The 21649-nt window shown below is 40.5% G+C and overlaps 1 protein-coding gene across 1 annotated transcript in view; it reads left to right on the forward strand.

Moving 5' to 3' along the window:
• PDE5A (phosphodiesterase 5A) overlaps positions 1–21649 on the forward strand; it is a 102337-nt gene that overhangs the window by 20057 nt on the left and 60631 nt on the right. Inside the window, 2 exon segments of the mRNA XM_030564293.1 lie at positions 3438–4026; positions 7126–7215. Of these exon segments, the coding sequence (XP_030420153.1) occupies positions 3438–4026; positions 7126–7215 (679 nt within the window).

A 21649-nucleotide genomic window follows, 5' to 3' on the forward strand; every position in this document is an offset into this window, starting at 1 on the left:
TTGCCATGCTATGGCGTCTGTCAGCGCAATCCAGGGAAAAAGGGCGCGAAATGATTGTCTGCCGTTGCTTTCACGGAGGAAGGAATGAGTGACGACATTTACCCAGAATCACCCGCGACACTCTTTTTGCACCATCATTCACTGGGATCTCAACCCAGAATTCCAATGGGCGGGGGAGACTGTGGGAACTATGGGATAGCTACGGGATAGCTACTCACAGTGCAACGCTCCAGAAATCAATGCTAGCCTCGGTACATGGACGCACACCACCGAATTAATGTGCTTAGTGTGGCCACATGCATTCGACTTTATACAATCTGTTTTGCAAAACCGGTTTGTGTAAACTCGGATTAATCCTGTAGTGTAGACGTACCCGTAGACTCACCACATTTTAAATCTATTCTCATTCAGTGAATCAGTTTTTAATACCACATCTGTGTATTTCTTAATCCCAGCCAAGACTTCAAGTCATATGTCAGTGCTCAAATCTTCGCAAGGGAAGACAAATATTCTTCTTTTTCAGGTTATGGCTTACTGTAATATCTATTGTTTTGAAGTGTAGTTGAAATAAAAGACTTTAGAGACAAATCAATCCCTTTAACTTTGCTTTGCCAATCATTTTCAGCAGCCCCTCACTGCTTTGTATTTTACAATGCTGTGGAGACCATCCTTTTAATAAAGAATATATGTATACAGAGATGGTCTCTTGGTTCTCTTGTATTTGTTCATAAAAATGTTCAAAATGTCTTGTTTTCATTCTGATGTGGAACAAAACCACATTCTGAAACCTCAGAATGTTTTGAGGAACAGAATTCTTGTTTTCCAGCCAACCTTACTTGTAGTAGATCACTGACCAACTAACAAGATTCACTGTGCTTCTCAGTCTGCTGCACCTCTGAAATTTGATATGCTCATTCTATGGTATGCTGAGTAAAGAAAAAAATCCCAAATTTGAAATATGACCTCTGACTTTTCCATCATAAGCTACTAAAAGATCAGACATTTTTACTGGGTTTCAACTGTTCAGGTGCCCACGTTATGTGATTTGCAAAATTATATTAATTTATTCTGTGATCTGGTCATATACAGTATGATGCTTCCACTTTAGAACAATGATGATCAGCTGAGATTACAAAATGTTATGTTTCAGATTTTAGCCAAGAAAATGTCGCTACATGTTTATTGGGTACATAAGAAAAATTACTTTGATTTCAGAGATGATGCATGTTTTCATAAGTAAAGGGGTCGGGTGACTGTGTACATACCTTGGGGATCCACTAAAGACAAAGGGCAGTCATGTGCTAGCCTTCCTGATGACCCTTCTATTAAAGTGACAACTGTAAATAATGTCACTGCATTTAAAAGTCAGAGCTTGCAAAGGGCAAGCAAGTGCACCACAATCACAGACTCTGATTGCCACATCTGCCTTCAGGATATACTGCACTCAACTTGAGGTAAATACATTTTTTCAAGAATATTTTTGAACCAGCTCCTCTTTATAATATTATGGACCTTGTTTGGTAATGCTCTTGTATGTAACTCTCGTTCATTACAAGAGTGGAAAAATCATTCAAGAGGAGCTATCTCAAGGCCAAGTCCTGCAACCTGGGAGTTTAGGTGCTTGGTTCCTTGCAGGATTGGGCCTTTGTGCAGTAATTCTGTTTTGAAGAGCTCTATGTTATCTATTCCAAGTTTTCATTGCTGTCTCTCAGTCCAGTACCCCAAGTTCTCTTTCTAGAATTCTGTTTATTCTGTCAGATCTTCAGTCTCCAAGGAAGTATCACACTATCATCTGGCACGTTGGCAGTCATTGCTGTACCATCTGTATGGGATAAAGTTCTGTACAAATTGGACCTTGTAATACTGTTACTGAATTACAAAAGCAGGGTTTTTTAGAAACAGAGACACTGTATACTATGCCAACAGCTTAGTACCTCTCCACATTTAGAGGGTGGAGGTGTGGAAACTCTAATTAAAATACCAACATGTATGGTCCATGTGTCCCAAAGTTTACACACCGACGCTGTTGCCCCATTAAGATCAATGGTACTAATCACGTGAGTAGAATCACACGTTTGTAGTGTTTGTAAGATCCTGACTTTAGTGAGTGACTAGGAACATGCATGAATTGGAAGTTCATTATATATTTGAGGAGTGACATGTGGGTATGCAGTTAAAGACTATATCAAAATGTATATGCTCAAGGGGCAAAATTAAGGTGGCATGTTCAACCTAAACTTTGTCTGACTTTTGAGTATTTAACTCTGCAAGCTTCAGTGACAATACTTGGGTGAGTAAGGATCATTCAAGTGAGTAACAGTCTGAACATTTAGGATCTAATCTGGAACTGCTGAGGTTGATAGGAGTTTTGACATTACTGTCAATAGGAGCTGGATTGGAGCCTTACTCCTTAAGGTTTTTTTGGTTTTGTTTTCCTTCAGCGTGACTTCCCCTTATTTTGGGATAAAAATAAATAAAATGGTCAAGCTCAATTTTTTTAATATTAATTAATCAACCAAAGTTGGATGTGAAATGTTTAAATGTATTGGTCAGAATTACAGCTGGCAAAAAAATTTTGGTTGAAAACTTTCTGTTGAAAAATGTCCTTTTCTTTAAATGAAAATTTTCAATGGTTGTATTTTTCTAATTTTCATTTTTACTATTACAATTTTTCTGTCAGTTTTTTGTTTTTTGGTCTTCTTCCTCTGAACCATCAGAGGGATGGCCATGACTGGAGATGGGATATTGGGCAAGGTCTCGGAGGTTGCATTGAGCATTCTCTCTCTCGGGTGCTTGGATGGCTGGTTCTTCTTCACATGCTCAGGCTCTAGCTGATTGTCATATATGGGGTTGGGAAGGAATTTCCCCCCAGGTCCAATTGACAGTGATCTTGTGTATGTGTGTGGAGGGGGGATTGCCTTAACATACCCTGGTGCCGCAGATGATCATTTGCCAGGATTATCTGGATAGTTCTCACTTAATTCCCTGCCATTTCAGGGGCTTTGGGCATTGGTACACCTCGGTTCCTCTTATTCCCTCCCAGTGGAACATAATAGTCTCATCTCCTGTGATAGGAAATCAGATGATCTGGTGGTCCTTTGTGTCCTTAAAGTCTATGACATGAAAAGGATGAAGTATTTGAGATTAGTGTAGTCATAATTTTCAGCATTTATGCACTGAAAGCTATGTCATGAGTAATTTTCTGTCTTACTCAGCGTCATTTATTTAATCAGAAATACTGCTTTTTATAAGACAAGATATTAGTGCTTAAGTCTCAGCATTGGCTGGAAATGAACAACACTGAGTTAAAGAGAAGCAGGTGTTTCACTAAATGTATTTTATGTATTATTGTGTAAAAAGCGTTGGTCCCTTTAAATTATTATTGCTTGGGGATTGTTAACTCAAAGTATTTATTACCTTTCACTTCTGTTTTTTAGAGAAATGGTCAATGCATGGTTTGCTGAGAGAGTTCATACCATCCCGGTCTGCAAGGAAGGAACCAAAAACCACAGTGAAGATTGCTCTTGTCCTGCTCATCAGACTACCCGAGCTGAAAGCCCCAACCCTGGGACGCCAGCAAGGAAAATCTCTGCTTCTGAATTTGACAGGCCTCTAAGGCCCATCATTGTCAAGGATTCTGTTGGAACCGTGAGTTTCCTTTCTGGCTCTGGAAAAAAGGAACAGATGCCTCTGCAATCTACAAGGATTGGGACTGATGCAGGGGATCAGTGCTCAAGACTCTTAGAACTAGTGAAAGATATTTCCACTCACTTGGATGTCACAGCCCTTTGCCACAAAATTTTCCTGCACATCCATGAGCTCATAGCTGCTGACCGTTATTCCCTTTTTCTGGTCTGTGAGGATAGCTCCAATGAGAAGTTTCTTGTCAGCAGGCTGTTTGATGTTGCAGAAGGTTCCACCTTGGAAGAAGCTTCTAACAACTGCATTCGCTTGGAATGGAACAAGGGGATTGTGGGACATGTAGCAGCTTTGGGACAGCCTTTGAACATTAAGAATGCATATGAGGTAAATATGGTAATTTTGTGTAAGTAAAAAGAGGCCAGATCCTCAGCTAGTGTAATACATGCAGTTCATTGAAGCCAGATTGATTTTACACTAACTGAGGATCTGGCCTCAAATATCTCGGTATAAAATATATGCACATTTGGCTACATATGATGTTTGAGGAATGGATGTTTGAAAACAAGTGATGGACATTTGAGAGTAAGGGTCAAGATTTCATCCTGGCCTTAACCAGTTTTCTATTTCTCTACCCACAGTTATTTGCATTTGTAATTCAGGTCACTTAGAAATTTATGATTTTGATTGTACGAAGAAATTATGTATTTAAAGTGGACTACATTATAGGGGCAAATAATGTTTGCATTTTAAAAAATAAACATAGGCCAATATATGAAAATCTACTTCTAGGAATTGTATACCAAGGCTGCATAACTTGGCATAATGGGATGAAACTGAGCAAAGGAAAATGTAGGCTGAATATCAGGAAAAAACCTTGATAATAAGATACATTGGGCTGTAGAAAAATCTCCTAATGGAAGTGATAGAACCCCTATTACTTGAATGATTTAAGTGCTAGACTGGGCAACCTGGAGAATATCCTACAAGAAACAATCCTGCTTGATAAAGCAAGTTTTGTGCTTTCAAAATTAGGGATAAGGGAAGAGAAGGGTTCCCAAGTGGAACAAGCACTGGAATTTTGACTTGCAAATTAGCACTTTCAGTTGGTCATCTCTTCATCCTCCTAAATGGATTTTTTAGGATGTGTGATATTGCCAAACAATGTTTTCCAGCAGCAGTACATATAAGGGTGATATAATCTGCTTTAATGGTCATTGTTCATGAAGACTGAGTATTTTCTGGATTTGGGCCTAAGTATATATTTCATCTTAAGCAAGTGAGATCAGTGGGAGTATTCATGTGCTTAAAGCTAACTACATATGTAAATACTTTCCTGGATCTGGGTCAGTGTACTGAGCTTGAAATCAACTATTGGTGAATTAATAATCTTCCTTTTAAGAACATTTTGCTGCATTTTAGTGAGATGATTAAATAAAATCAGTGTTCTAGAATGATACACCGTTTAAACAAACAACCCCAAAATCAAACTCAAAATGAAAAGGAAAGAAAATGAATCTCATTGCATAATTTATACCTGGAATTTTTGGACGGTCTATACCACTTCTCATTGCATTTTATGTAAATACAAGGGGAATGATTTAAAAAAAATACTCATGGTACATAGTCACAGACCTATACCAATGGGTCTGCACTTAATTGTGTTACCAAATGTGAAATTAGGATTAAGGCTGAGTGAGTTTCAGTGGAATTTGGTTGCCTAACTCCCTTATGCTCCTTTGAGAATCCCAGCCTAAATGACTACAAGTTTGGTTATAGCAAAAATGTTATATTGCCAGTAGAGTTATTTTCAGTGTTTCCATCTTTTTGCAGTAATAATAGGGATTTTATACATACACAATACAAATGAGACTTTATATGGAGTGTTGCTTTTTCTTCTGGCCAGCTGCCCTATGCCTCACACTCAAGACCATTCTTCCTGTACAAGTACTAGCTTACCGCAAAGTGGTGGTGGCAGAGGAGCCAGAACCAAAAGCTCTTTGTTTTCAGTTCCAATTGTAGTATGTATTCCTACAAATGCCATAATGCTTAAAGTCTGCCAGCTCCCTACTGGACTGATTGCACTGAATGACTCAAATTGGTGGTGAGAATTTGTTCTGATTGTCAATGATTATTTTTAGGTACATTACTGTAGACAAGCAGACTCACCCCTGCAGCACCTCCTGCTGGTGACTCCTGGAAATTAACTCTTTTTCTAGCCAGGAGCACCCTCTGCAGGCCAGTGATCTGCCTGTCCTCTGGCCTCCATGTCCCTCCATGGACCCTGGTTCCCTTTTAACTGGGGTGCTGCCCCCTGGCAGTACCCCACCAACCTGGGTCTCCTCTCCTTGGGGAACCCCCAACCCACTACTCCCACTTTGCCTCAGTTTTGGCTACTGCCCAGTCTCCATCTAGCCCCTGTTCACTGGGGCAAACCGTAGTATCAGCCACTCATCATAGGCAGAGGGGTTTGGACCTGCTGCCTCTGCCTACCAGTGAGCTGCCCCTTTGCAACCCCAGCACCCAGTTGGCCTTACCCTAGGCCTGCAGGGTTTCCAGACCAGAGCTCCCAAGCCCCTCTTGCCTTCCCCCCAGCCCTGCTCCACCTTCAATACCCAAGTGTGCTCCCTAGAAGCCAGGCCCTTCTCCCTCTAAAAGCAGAGAGAGAGTGATTGCTCCTGGTCTTCTTATAAGGTCCTGTTGCTCAGTTTGGGGCATGGCCCCAGCTGCAGCCACTTCCCCCAATCAGCCAGGGTTTAGAGCTGCAGCTTTCAAGCCCTCCCAGGAGCTTTTTAAATCCCTCAGGGCAGAAATGGGTAACTAACCTGCTACAATTATGAATAAGTCTTGCAGGAGCAACAGGTTTTAGAAAATGGTTATTTTTGTATTAAAGCTGCTTTCTGAAGCTCATGGACTTGACTTTTCAGTACGCATGGGAGAGAGATTTAGGAAAGCATGGGAGCTTGTCAGCCTTCTCCTGCAAACACTTTTCAACTCTGAAAAGGAAAAAAAGTACATTTCCAATGTTTTTGGTGTATATTCCATAAAAGCCCATTCTCTGACTTTCTCAGATGGGGTATTATTCATTTTAACCCCCAAGTGGAAATCCTAATTCTATTAATAAAATTTAGCCTTGCCTGCTTGTCTTTTGGAAATTTCCTCTGAGAACAAAAGACATACTAAAAATGGTTATGTGTGAATATCTAGCCTGAACAAACAGCTTTTCCTAAGCTTACTGCATTTTCTGACATTTGTATTTATCCACAAGTGTTTATATTCCTCATAAACAGTTTGTTTTGTACAATATTGCTGGAAATTCACTCAGTAGTAACATATTTACAGAGTCATTGTCTCATAATGGAAACATTGTGACACTGGGTAACAGTTAAGACAAATGCTATAATTCCTCTATGGGCCTATAAATTGGGGAATTAAACAAGACATTCTTTGAGGGCGTATTTAATTTCACTTTTTCCTCCCTGTCAGGATCCCCGATTCAATGCAGAAGTTGATCAAATCACAGGATATAAGACTCAGAGTATTCTTTGTCTGCCAATAAAGAACCACAGGGAAGAGGTAAGATGCGGTACCTGGATCATCTTATACAATAGCGTCTATAGCTCTAATTCCTTTAAACACTTATCTCACAGTAGAGAAAAACCTTTTTTTTACTGTCCTATCTGCATATCATTCCATGGAGTCAAATTTTATCTTTTCCACTTTATTTACATTAACCAGAGTTGTTGAGAAGAGCTTACACACAATTTTTGTTTTTTTAAACAATGTTGTTTCTATTTCCAGTTAAGAAAAGGAGTCTGCATTTGTTATGCACCCAAAACTCCCAGTTTACATCAGTAAAATCAATAGGAGCTTTGTGTGTGAAAGAAATGCAGGAACAAGTGGTAAAATAAACGAGCTTCTTTCAAACTATAGCTGCTTATCATATATGTGCTACTATCTTTAAACATGTAAAATACATGCCAGTAGTGCCCAAATAACTTCAGACCTAATTACAGTCCTACTGATTGTCCCATGCATTGTAATAAGCTATGAGAAGGGACTTTTTCCTGCCGAAACCTGTGATTATCTTATTTTGAATGAAAGATGATCTTCCTTTTCTCTCTTTTCTGAATCAAAGATACTCCCCAAATGTTTTACTGTGGCTTTTCACAATGCATATAAATCTTATCTTTAGGTGACACTTTTCAGTTTTTACCACTATGTAAAATGGTGACCACATTTTACCAAACACCTCACAAGTTTAAGATATCGAGCAGGGGCTCCTTTTCATAGACCCAGGGCAACATTTTCAAAGTTATGTACCTGAAGTTAGGCACCTGTATCCACATTTTAAGTACCTACATAAAAATGGCATGATTCAGAGAATCTGAGCACCCACAGCTCACATTACCCTTAATTGATTTACACTGGGGTGCATGCGATCAGAATCAGGTCTTCTGGTTCTCTGCACAGCTCTCCCCTCCAGTCCTGTGTCACTTCTCACAGCAATACTCTTTTAAGGTCTGATCCTGTTACAACTAGAGTCAAGGAAGTTTTGTCATGGACTTCAAAGCATAAACAAAGTAGGTCTCTATTGGGTGGCAACACCTAAAACACTATCAAGAGGAAATTAGAAAATGGGAAATTAAGTGAGGAATGACATTATGCTGAGTATTCACCATCAGCTATCTGAGTAGAGTGATCCTGGTTTCCTTCTCACACTGAAGTAATTCAAGAGTGACTCCAGTTAAGCCAATGCAATTACACTGGTGTAAAATTAGTGTAAGTGAACAGAAAATCAGGCTCATTGTATATTTATGTATTGCCAGTAACTGAAAGAGCTTCTTGAAGCTGGAAGGAATAAGATTCAACTTCTCAGGATGTTGGCACAGCATAGGCTATCCAAGGAGGGCCCCAGAAATTTTCAGACAGTGATTTGCTGTCCACTGAATCTTCCTTTTTCAGCAGAGTTCATGGTGCGTGTCTAATCAGTTCATACTGTTAAACATTGCTCAAAAAAATGATTTGAAAATACCATTTTCCCTTCTTTCTAACCTTTCCACTCTCCCAGTCCTGTTGTGTAAGACACCAATCTCTCATGTTTAACCCCAATTCTCATTTTTACTTTGATTTATTTCACTCATTTGGGTCTGATGTTCCTGGTTGACCCAATGATTAGATGTGGGATCTCCTACATCTGACTTCTGTTTCAAAGTGTTTTTTCCCTGCTCCAGGTCTCATAAGGAAAGTGTTTAAAATTTACAACCCACTACCTCACACTGATCATGATCACTGTTCTCCCAGTCAGACATTGCTCCCACTTCAACATGCCTCCCCATGTTAATTGGCAGTAGATGCAACTGGCCGTGAGCTAATCAGTGAGCAAGAAGAATGTTGCGTGCAGTGACATCTGGCTTGGAGAGTGGCGCTTGAGGTACGATTGACGCAAGATGGAGCGTCTATGTTTTGTCCAGGTCACATGCTTTATTTATGTGCATTGGAAAAAACACAAGAATGCTATAAGCTAAGAACTTGGAATCATAAATTCATGACAAAATTCAGCTGGCCACAATACATGGGTGCTTCTTACTCTGGTCATACATGAGAAAGAATTAAGTAGAAGTATTCTCTGCTCATATATATCAGCACTGACTTGGGCTGAATGAACCTGTAACTGGCAATTTGCAGATCCTTAGCTGGGTTTCCCCTCTAAGCACAACAGGGGTTCTAGATTAAATAAAGCAGGCACCTCTTTATTATGAACATAGAAAATGACTGACAGATTAACAAATTGATGAAGGCTAAAGGAGGAGGGGGGAAAATGAAGTGTTACTCCTATATGCTGTAAACTGGAAGATCTAAACTACGGAATTTCTCATAGAGGACTCTTTTGTTATTTTAAAGTCGTTTACCAGAAGGTTCTTGTCACCCTCAGTGTAATGCTTTGACACTTTTCTGGAATGAGATTTAATTCCGTGAATCAATCCCTCAATTACCATCTGCTTTCAGCTGGTTTTTCTACTAAAAGCATCTCCCACCCCAAACAAAGAAACCACCGTGGTTCCTCCATGCCTCCCCAACCTAAAAAACAAAAAATAGACCAAGCCTTTGTAATGATATTGTATTTAGCACAGGGGTGGGCAAACTTTTTGGCCTCAGGGTCACATCGGGGTGTGAAACTGTATGGAGGGTGAGGTAGGGAAGGCTGTGCCTCCTCAAACAGCACTGGCCCCAGCCAACCTCTCCTACTTCCTGCCCCCCCCGCAAGCCTCCCCCATTAACCCCCCCCATTCCTTGTCCCCCGACCGCCCCCTCCTGGGACCCCTGCCCCCTAACCACCACCCCTGGACCCCACCCCCATCCAAACCCCCTTGTTCCCTGTCCCCTGACTGCCCCAACCCCTATCCACATCCCTGCCCCCTGACAGGCCCCCCAGGACCACACCCTCTATCCACTCCCCCCTGTTCCCCGTCCCCTGCCCGCCCGAACTTCTGGCCCATCCAACCACCCCATGTCTCCTAACTGCCCTCCAAGACTCCCTGGCCTATATCCAACTCCCCAGACCCAGCCCCCTTACCATGCAGCTCAGAACAGCATGCTGGAGCCGCACCTCCTGGCCAGAGCCAAACATGCTGCCCTGCATGAACGTGCCACCCAGAGCACTGCTTGCATGGCTGCGGGAAACGGGGGGACAGCAGAGAAGGGGCCGGGGGCTAGCTGCCCAGCCAGGAGCTCAAGGGCCAGGCAGGAGGGTCCCACGGGCCAGGTGTGACCCGTGGGCCATAGCCTCTGATCTAGCAATTAAGGAATACTGCTTTAGTGCAGAATGTCACTAGTCACAGTCCAATTAGGTAGCCAAAATATGTCTCTGAGACACATCTGAAAATAAATACTAAGAAAGAGAAGCAGGTCTTTTCTACCTTGAAATTTGGCCCCCGGAAAATACGTATGATACATTTGTTGTGTGTTTTATATTATTGATATGTTTAAAACAAAAAGTCAGTGTTTGATCTGCAGAAATATCATGGTTGAATATCAAACCTCTGGGCCAGTTGGGGAATTAAGATTTTTCCAGTAGAGATGAAAAGTAGGCTCAGATTAGTCTAAACTTCCATGTGGAGCCTGAGCTGAGAAGCCTACTTAAAAATAACACAAGATGAGGAATAAGCTCTTCAAGAAGCAGATCCCATGGAGAAGGACTAATGAAGGACTGTAGTGGTCTTACCAACAAAAATGCACCATATGTCCCAGCATATGCAAGAGCAAGAACCTCAGTACTTTATAGACACACAAAGAATGGAAGTAGCTATGTTAATAACAAAGTAAACTTTTTTATAAAGCTTTTTTCCTACTTATTAATTATAGCTGATAGGCCTAGTTTCTACTGGCTCTCTCAGGCCCCGAACTAGAAAACACTGCTGTATGTACTCTTCAGGCTCAGAGCAAAGGGAGAGTTATATAGGAGCTTGTTACAAACAGAGCTAGCACTATTTTCGCCATGAAGAATTACAGATGAAAGCCGGCCAAGCTTTGAGTTGGACTTAAAGGCTTTTGAAGCAAGTTCTGATATCTGCAAGCCACTTCTGCACAATCTCTGGTAACTAAATGGAGCCTCTGTCCCATCCTACACAACCACCATTGCCACATAGTTTGCTTTGGCATTCCAGAATATGCCATCTGATGTTTATAACTATTTAGAAAAATCAAGAGGGAAGAAAGATGAGAAACCTCACTTCTATGCTACAAAGGGAAAAACAAACAAACTGGCCATGAGTGAAACCATTTCAAACTATATCTGTTTAAAACTGTCATACGGCGACTGCAAAACCATTTGAAACATGCCATTTGGTTCCTTCTGGGTTTTTTCTTCTGGCAATTCTCTGACAATAATAGATAACTCTATAACCTGATACCCTCTTAGTTTATGAAATCAGCCACACTGATTATGAAATGTAAGAACACACACAACTCTAAAATTGACTGAATTCTTATCATCAATGGTACTGTGACCACTAGTAGAAAGTTGGTATTAGCCAGCTGTTACCATATAATTACCATGGTTATATCTTGTTGTATTTGTAAGGGGAAACTGTGGTGTCTGTTGGCCACAACTGTAGCTGTAGATCTTGACCAGTTCAATGCTACAGTGTATTTTCATGAAGCAGGATTGTTAAAAGTACCTTCCTTCTGCTGAGAAGATAGCTTGTTCATTTTGGTTAGGAGAGCCATAATACAGCCTTCCAACATTCTTAGGGCACCAAGAGTACTCCTCACTGCAGGAGAGATGCCTACACCTATATTCCCAGGGTTTAAATTCTTATTTTCTGGCATCCCCCACACTCCCTCCAACATGCTACAAAAACTCCAGGGCGTTGAAAATATTTACCGGAGCTCTGCTCCAGACAGCTCCAGCTGAATTTAAGCCCTTTGTATTCCTCCGTACATGTGCTATTCCACATCAGCCATGATCCAGAAAATAACTTAAAGCACGTTTAACTTTGAAGCCAATAAGACTACTCACATGCTTAAAGTTTAGGATATGTTTAAGTGCTTTGTTAAACTGAAGGCCTGATGCTCAGCTCTATGCTCAGCAACCTTTAAGCAGTATCTTTCTCTGCAAGTTTAGTTCAGTGGGAGTAAAGTACTAACCAACATGAGAAAGGATGGCAGAATCAGACTCTTAATGTTCTGTCCCAGGAACAGGAGTATGGGATAACTGCACATTTCATATGTGACCTTGGACTAAGTCACTTCTCCTTTTTGATCCTCAGCTGTAAAATGGGTATAATAACACTTCTTTACTTCAGAAGAGTGTTGTAAATTATTTAATTTATTAATATTTGTAAAGTGCTTTGACAGCTTCGGATCAAAGGCATCATATATATGATACATGCAAAGTATCGCTTATCATAAGCTAACTGTAGTGGACAGGCAAGCAAATACCTTGTAGCCTAAGATTTCATGATTTATCAGCAAGAGAGAATAGCAGCAGAAGCCCTGGGACGGTGGCAGCTCAGTACCTTGATCTCTACTGACTGCATAGACTGAGTCTCAGAAGTTTTTTCCATCCCTGAGGTACACCTTTTGGTCCTCTAAAATGACACATGGACACCTAAGATCACAGGAGCGTCACTAATTTAGCCTCAGGCACCTTTATGCTTGAAGTGAGTGGGTTCCAATCACATTTGGTTTTGGATGGATTTATAGATCTGAAAATGGACTACAGAAATTGCTGTAAATCTTTATCTCCACTTCTGAGCACTTTTCCGTCTAATTTTTCAGACTTGTATATGACCATTTTAAAACCACGCCTTTCAGCAACGTCCCATAGAACTGCATAGTAAATTATTTTTTTGTGTAGAATTTTGTGGCTAGAATTCTAAGTTAAATTCCTGGTTGGTTTAGAAAGGAGAATTCTCTATTAAATTCTATAGACTGTCTACAGTAGCTTCTATAAAATCCTATTTTGGTTTCACCCCTATTAACTGTATATAGGATTTTGCCATATGGGAGCTTTGAGCTGAATTAACTCCCAAGCTCTGAGCAGAAGTACGCGAGATTCAGCTTCCTGCTCGGTGAATGTTTCATCACTGCAGTTGTTTGGTTTATTTAATTTTGTTTTTATTTTTGCCTGGTCTTCTGTCACTGGAAAGTGCTTTGCTACAAATCAAGGGTGCTATGCTTTTTATATCAGTTTTTTTGTTGCTGTTGTTTGTTGCTGTCTTGCTGACTTTTATTTTTATAAGGCTTAGCCAAGGGCATTAATGACAATCAGCCTGGGAAGGTGGTTCTTACCTCCCTCCCACAATGTAGACATAGTTGAATTATGCTTATGCCCTGATGTTAACATTGCCTAATAAGCACCTGTACACCTTGGCACTCCAACAGTTAGCTAAGGCACATTATGGTGAAGAGTATTAGAAATGAAAGTGTTGTTAGTTAAAAGCTAGAGTCTGTAAGTAAATATCTGAGCAGGACTGCATACTTTTGTGGCCATGAATCATGCTCAGCCTCTGCAGGGATGAGGAAGCAAAATAAACCTAAAATCACACGGGTCATAATTTCATATCAGTTGGTCCCCCCCCTTTTTTTTTTTAAAGTAGATAGTGTTGAATTTCCTCTTTCTGTCATCATTATTTGTTTTAGTGAATCATCTTTCTTCTGGTGCTGGCTTTATTGAATCATTAAATCTTCTCAGGAAGCAAAAGAATGTTCTTAAAGTCAGTGAAAAGGAAGTGACTGTGAAAAAGGGCACTGGCTCTCTTTGAAGTAGCTTTCACAGAATTAGGCCTGAGAGTGGCATGTACAAAAATGCAGCAAGAAGCCATCCAGATAAAATAAAATTCAGAACACAGCCATCAGCACTGAAGAAATGTCTGCTGTGTTCCATAAAATCCTGAGGGGGTGCACTGCCACTGGTAGGTATAGAGGTCAGCTATCCATTTCAAACAGTTTTAGTGACTGTGGTGGCTTCTGACAATTAAAGGAATGTTCTCTCTCCCTTTATAAGATGAATCAGGCCTTATGAAAGGGGATAACTGACATTCCTGGAGCCAAAAGCCTTCCATCTATTGAACAATTAGCAATAATAGAAGCTTCCCCATACTGTCAGCTATGCTTTGGTGGGAGGAAATGAGTATAAAGGGCGGTTATTCCTATTTATTTCTTGGTCTCCCTTCTGTGACTGGTGACAAGGGAGCCAGCTGAATTACTGCCAGTTGTGAAGTTGCATTTGTTTGTGGTGTTGGGTTGTCTCCTATAAACTGGAGAGACACTACCAAAACATGTAGCCTCTGATCCAAGAGGAGTATTTCCATCGACTTTATCAATAGCTGGATCAGAACCTTAGGTCCTCCCCCCCACATACTCTCTCTCCCCCTCTCAGCCTCTTTCCCTCCCTCTCTCTCTCTCTGGGCTAGATTCTGATCCTAGCTCCTACACACTTCCCTAGTCACGTGCGAAGGGGCTGCAACAGCCTGGGGGATAATTCCCCTTATACAGGAGATGCATAAGGTTGGCACAGGCAGTCCTCTGCTTCCCCTTCCTCACCACCGCAGCATAAGGGCTGTGCTGGGGCTGAAAAAGGGAATAATTAACACTCAGCGTTGAAGCCTATTGGCAACCATAGAGTGGCTGTGATAAATTAGAGGTCTCCTGATGTAGGTAGATTGCCTGTTATTTCGGTCCTTAACCCTCCCTGTGTCTCAGAGCTTCCAAACCTAAATTCTTCCCTGCCAACTTCTGCCTGTCATTCCCTATTCCCGCTCTTTCTAAACCCTCACTACTGGGAATACTAGAACTATATGGGACGTTTTTGTGGGCACATTACAAGAATAACAAGAAAATGAAAAATAGCCAACTTGGCTTCTGTTGCTAAACTATTCAGCTTTCAACCCAGTTCACACATCACCTGCTTATTAAAGAATTAAGGAAGGTAAAATATTGGGCCTAAGCAACAAGACATTGTCTAATAAAACACATTTTCTTCTTGTTGCTGATTCTCTTACACCAATGCAGTGTCTTCACCAGCTCATAGACTATCAGGGTTGGAAGGGACCTCAGGGGGTCAGCTAGTCCAACCCCCTGCTCAATACAGGACCAATCCCCAACTAAATCCCCAAATGGCTCCCTCAAGGGTTGAACTCACAACCCTGTGTGTAGCAAGCCAATGCTCAAACCACTGAGCTATCCTTCAAGGTGCTTGAATGTCTGTGGATTGTTAGTGTTTGCAGCATCCTTCAGGGTTTACAGAGAGCAGTAGAGAAATTCTATAGAACCCAAGTATGCTAGGTGCAGTGTGGATTCCACTCTTTCAATATACATGCTATTCAGTCAGGCTTCCCACATTTTTGTGTTCATAGATGCATAGATTTCAAGACCAGAAGGGACAGTTGTGATGATCTAGTTTGGCTTCTTGTATAACATGAGGTACAGAACTTTCCAAAATAATTTCTAGAGCAGATCTTTTAGCAGTATATCCAGCATCATTGTTACAATCACGTTGGGGCTAGATTTCCTTCAGGTATAAACTAGCCCAGCTCCTTTTGAAGTCAATGGAGCTAAACCAAATTATACCAGCTGAAGATCTGACCTATTTTCATTTATGATTTGCTCACAAGAAATTTTTTTGAGGTGTTTTGGTTTTATAATAAGCTTAGATCTCTCTCTAACATACAGATCCTATAGTCTTCGTGACCTGTGTGCTGTCAGATGAAACACATTTGTCCTAATTACTCCAGAGACTGGAACAGGTCCTCTTGAGTTTTATATGTCTCTTCCTAATTGCCTGCCTGTAGGAACATTTCCCATAGTTTGGCTAAGTAGCTTTTCCACCTGAATTTTTTTTCTCATTATTGTCACTGGGCCAAATCTCATAGAAATCAGTACAGTTTGTTGGAATTTGTACTGTTGTCAATGAGGTCACAATCCATTTATCTTGTACGTAGAAATGGCAAACACCTCTAAAACATCTTTTAACATTTATAGTGTCACTGAACCAAAAATTGAACCAAAAATTGCTAAGGTTTGTCATCCACTTCGAATTTTTATCATCATAAGAAAAGCCATGAATTTCTAACTGTTTTATTCCTTTTTCTTTTTTTAAACACCTATTAATGAAGGGCTTTACAGGGATCTAAAAAGAGCACAAGTACTCTTGGTATGCATCCTTCTCTCAGTAAAAGAGAAATCTGCAGTGCTAATGAGAAGAGACTAAATGGTCTTTTTAGTATATGCTAACATAGTCCTTTTACTGTTTCCTCGTGGCTCTTTAAGCACCACAAGCTTTCCTTTCATAGAGGAAAGGTGTTTACACAGGATAAAAGTGCTCACCTTTCGGATGCCTCAGAGAGCGTGTGAGCTCATTAAAATTGTCTTAGCTCCTGTGGTTCAAAGCTAATAAAAATACAAGAAGGCCAGTGGTGTGAATAAAGACCTGAGCATCAGTCAGTGTGCCTGTAGGTTACTGCAAGAGCATGTGAGAGGGCTAGACAATTTCCTTACTGTTCAGAGGCTGCAGCTGTACTTAAGGAAAGCTGCACCTCAGTACAGCAGTGTGAATGCTCATCGGATAAGAGGCATCGTTCATTGTGTATAAATAGGGTTGCCAATTTTGGTTGGATATATTCCTGGAGATTTCATCACATGACAATCTTTAATTAAAGATTAATCTTTTAATTCCTGGAGAGTCCAGGCCAATCCTGGAGGGTTAGCAACCTTGTGTATAAATCATATGCACACTCCTGTTCCCATTGAAGTCAGTGAGAGTTTTGCTGTATGGAGAAATGAACCGCGTGGTCCTCACAATAAAGTCTTTATTTTAAATGGACATTTTTGAGTCTATAGCTGGTAGTGGCTCATCTTGCAAAACAATTACCTGACTTGTGACACTGATATTTTGGGAGGGCTCATGTGAGAGACTTTAAATTGTCTTCTCTCCCATTAAGAGAAAACTATTTTTCCAGCTGCCTTAAGTACTGGCTTAACAGTTATAACTTTAATGAATAACAGTTAAACACAGTTCTTCAGACACGTGCACAGCAAAGTTCTTCTGATGTTGTCTGTACTAAAAGCAGGATGGAAAATACCATTATTTTAACCATTCACTGAACTTTACACTGCTAAGGTCACAAATAATGCCGTTTCTCTGGAGCATGGCCAGGACTTGCTGCAAATGTGCCAAAAATTCTGATCTGAATTAAAAGCATAATTTCAAATAAACCGCCATGCTTCTCACTGTGTAACTTTTCAGATTCTCATGCTCCTTCTACACTGGTGAATTACATAATCATAATTTGCCACCAGTGCAGCTCCACTGCAAGTAGCAAGGGCAAATGTGACTCAGCTGCTTTTAGCGTGTCTCTGAATAGGATTTGACATAGTGATAAAGTTCCTGGATCCTAGCCTACTCTTCTGCTTCCACTCTTGTTAAATTTGCTCTCATTGGTGGAGCTTTATCGATGTTGATTTACAGCTGTAAAGTGTTCTTGTATAGCAAAGGCTAGAGCACATTTTACTTTCGCCAACCCTTTTAGGTCACAATTCTTGGTAGGTGTCAATTGGCATAGCTGCCTTGAAGGCAGTGGATCTATGCCAACTTATACAAGCTAAGAACTCAGATTCCAACCTTAGCTGTCTAATAAGTGCTCTATGAAAGAGACTGATTAATTGATTACAGTGGTATGTAAAATATGGGGAGGGTAAAAGAATGTAGGAAAGATCTATATTTATATTATTTGTAATAGTAATAAATATAATATGAATCAAAGGACTTCTTAAAAATGGAATGGCAGAAGCATTAAGTAGATTCTCCTCTCATTTACAGGCAAATCAGGAGAAATCCACTGAAACCCCACTGTTTGTCTTCAGAACCCCTTTCTTTCCTATTGGAGCCTGCCGTTAAATCACTAAGTTAAACTTATGACACTGCCATCTTTCATGTGGCGAAAGATTATGAGCTCATAAGCACAATAATAAGTGTAGGTTCAAGAAGAAGCTAAGCTAGTTTGTGCGATGGAGCATTCTGTGTCAGCACACAGATAGTTGTAATAATTGCAAGGGGAGCACAGATAAATACTGTCCAAGTGAATAATTTCTTTGGACAAATACTCTCTATCCTCACATTTGCTCCTGTGAAAGTCTGTGTTTAAAATCCTTTGTTTTTGTTGGCTTCCATCACAGACTCCAGTTTCTAAAAAGGATGTCCATGGCCTTCATGAAAGGCCAGGCTCTAAATTGGTCACAAATTGAGGACTAAGCTTCAGAGCAGCCCTGCAATTTCATTTCTGCCCAGGCAGCAGAATCACACCCTGCAGTAGAGAGCTGGAGTCAATACTAAGCAGTGGTCTCATTTCCACCCTCATCTGCGTGAGTAGTTTAGCCAGATGGATTTTTGGTGGATAGGAAGAGTTAGACAAGCCATGTGCAGCTTACTGCAGCAGCTGAGAAACAGCTTTATATGATCAGAGGATACATATAGAGTGGGGAACAAATAAAGAGAAGCAAATAAAACCAGAGGGGGAGCCATTACAGAATCCAGGCTCGTAGTAGGCAGTGGGCCTGGGCCAGAAGATTAAAACTCAAAGTGAATTGCTAAATTTTAAGGTGGGGATTGTATCTTGAGTTTCCTTTGGGTACTAATCCATTTAGTGATTTATAGGTTGGTAAATGGAATTAAGTCAGAAATTTTTGAATGCACAGTTTTGAATTTTCCCTCTCTCCGCCTTTTTAATCCCCATCCTCTGTTCAAAAGTATGTGTGTATGTAGGAGGGAGAGAGGGGTTCCCACCCAAAACCAAACAGAAATTTGAGTCTTGATATGTCAATTGCATGTGTAAAAGTTCTCCATGATTAAATTTTGTTATCCTGAAAGTGCAGCTACATTGGAAAATTAGGCCCTCAAATCCTTGGGCATAGTAAGAAATAATAGATCAGATCCTGGCCACTTCAGTGTCTGCTTTGCTGCTAGTCTGTTGGTTCAAAGCAGCCAAAAGCCCAATTTAGCCTCTCTCTGAGAATTCCCCTGGCACAGGCCTCAGGATGGCGGACAGAAGGTGTCATCCTTCTACCTTTCCCAGCCTCAGGCTCACAGCAAAGATGTGCCAGATTATGGATCTAATCCAACAAGTATCCCATAGAGGCAGATGACTGCAAAATTGAACTAGTGTTCCTTTTCTTTTACCCTTCCTTTGAGGTAGTTTGTTCAAGTGGGATATTTGTGCATTGACTCATACTGTGAGAAATACATCATGCAGTTTTCACTTGCCACCTATATTAATTAATAAAAATTGCATAAGCATTTAGAAATAAATTCAATTTTCTTCAGCTTTAGTGCTGCCTACAGAATGCTGTTAGTCAAAGAGTGTCTGAACATGCCCCGGGAGGTATTTGTTGGGAGGTGAGAGCATTCAGCACCCCCAGGAGGCATGCTGTGGCTTGTCAAATTACTTAAAATTTCCACCATGTTTTGAACAAATACATTGCTCTTCCAGGTCCATTCTGCACCTTTTATCTAAATAAGCACACTGCATCAAAAGGTCACTTTTTGGGCCGATTTTCTTCTCTCCAGTAGGTCCCAAAAATATGAGAAATTCAGATATTAATTGACCTCCCTGGATGATTATTTTCTGTATTCTAAGAAGTAAAGTTTTAATCTCACCATAGAGAGAGAGTTATGTCAGGAAACTTGAAATCAGAAATTCCCCCAGAACTGTTTTGTATACAGAAAAGATTCAGTTAGGAATTTAAAGTAACTTGAAGTTAAACAAACTTTTATAAGAGTTCATCCTAAGAGGAAATAGAGCTGGTCTGTTGATTTCTGTAATCATTTCAGAGATTACAACAGAAAGTATTTTTCTGGTTAAAGCAATAAGGAGTTTTTACTATCTGGGGAGTGACATGATATATGCAGATTATATAATATGTAGAGGATCTTTGTTATGTGAGGTCAGTTGGATGTTCATTCTAATGCCTTTGATGAGACATCAAAATATCTGAAAGTTAAGACATTGATTATGTCCAGAGCTCTAGTGAATAAGGGCATCAAACATGGACTCAGGCGACCTGGTTCAATTCCTAGATGAGTCATAGACTTTCTCTGTGACCTCAGGCCTGTCACTTATCTATCCTGTGCCTGAGTTCCCCATCTGCAAAATGGGATACTTCCCATGGCAGCTGTGAGAATGTAATCCATTAATTGTGAGGTGCCCAGACATTGTGGTGGTGAGGTATGTGGATAGTGTGAAATATTCACAGTGTTAACAGAGGAAAGATACCTTTGTTATGGTGCCTGCTTAATATGTTTTTAGGAAAAGCCTAACTTTAAAAAAATTCCTTAGTTTGAAGAATAAATGTGAATCTGGTAAGAATATTACATGTGAATTATATTTATAATCCTTGTTTATCATCAACAAGAAAAAATCCACGATAGCAAATTATTTGGGTACAAATTGTGGAAAATACATTCAGATTCTAAGAACAAAATCCTGGACTCTACCAATAGCCCCAGGAAACTGGGGCTCCACCTCACAAAAACAGCAGAGTTACTCCCAGGCCACTACTACAGGCTTGTGGTTGAAGAAGTGCCTGTAGCTGTTGCTACTCCCTGGGAATAGCTTGGTTCTATGTAATCATGAATCTACTCTCCTCCTCTTCCTCAGACCTATCTCTATCTCATCTCAACAAACCCTTTGTGTGCTGACCTATAAGAGGTCCTCATCAAGCACAGAGTGCAGACCCCCTGCAGAGGCTACTTACCACCAGCATCTCAACCCCAAGTAGTAGATTCCATTGTATTCAAGGCTTCCATGGCTGCAGAGGATTTGCCCCATAGGGACTAGGGCCATGCTTCAGCAAGGTACTACAATATGTGCCTATCTTTCAGCACCTGAGCAGTCCCACTGAAGTCACCAAAACTACTCACATACTTAAGCTATGCAGGTGCGAATGTATCTTGTTGAACTGGGGCCTAGTCTAGTACAATTAAATCAGCTACATCAACACCATATTTAGTCAGCCTCAAAGGTAAGTTAAAAAGTAGTTCTGAGTACTGCACCTGCCTCTGAATCCTATTGCTAATTTTTGTGGCGGTCACATTTTCTTATTTTTAAAAATGTTTTTACTATTATTTGTTATCATCATTTGTCTTGCAGTAGCACAGAGGAGCCCCAGCCATGGACCAAGGACCCCATTGTGCTAGGTGCCGTGCAAACAGAACAAAAAGATGATCTCACTCTTGTGTGAAAGACTCATACAATCTGAGTGACTGAGTGTGGAAAATGCCATCAAGTGCACAAAGTAAAGAAACTGGCAAATATGGGAAAAATGTCCATACTCTTTCTATTATAGCAATCTGAAGTGTCAGTAAGAATAGTAGGTAAAAACAGTCAATCCAGTAGTACAGTTTTTTAGTTGAGAACATCCAATTCTAAAGAGCTAGTCAGTAATTTGTAAAAATAAATAATTTAGAACCATAGACCCAGCTCTCTAACTAGCCAAATGTTGAGTGTAAAAG

This window comes from Gopherus evgoodei, chromosome 5 (assembly GCF_007399415.2).
Source record: "Gopherus evgoodei ecotype Sinaloan lineage chromosome 5, rGopEvg1_v1.p, whole genome shotgun sequence".
Lineage (NCBI taxonomy): Eukaryota > Metazoa > Chordata > Testudines > Testudinidae > Gopherus > Gopherus evgoodei.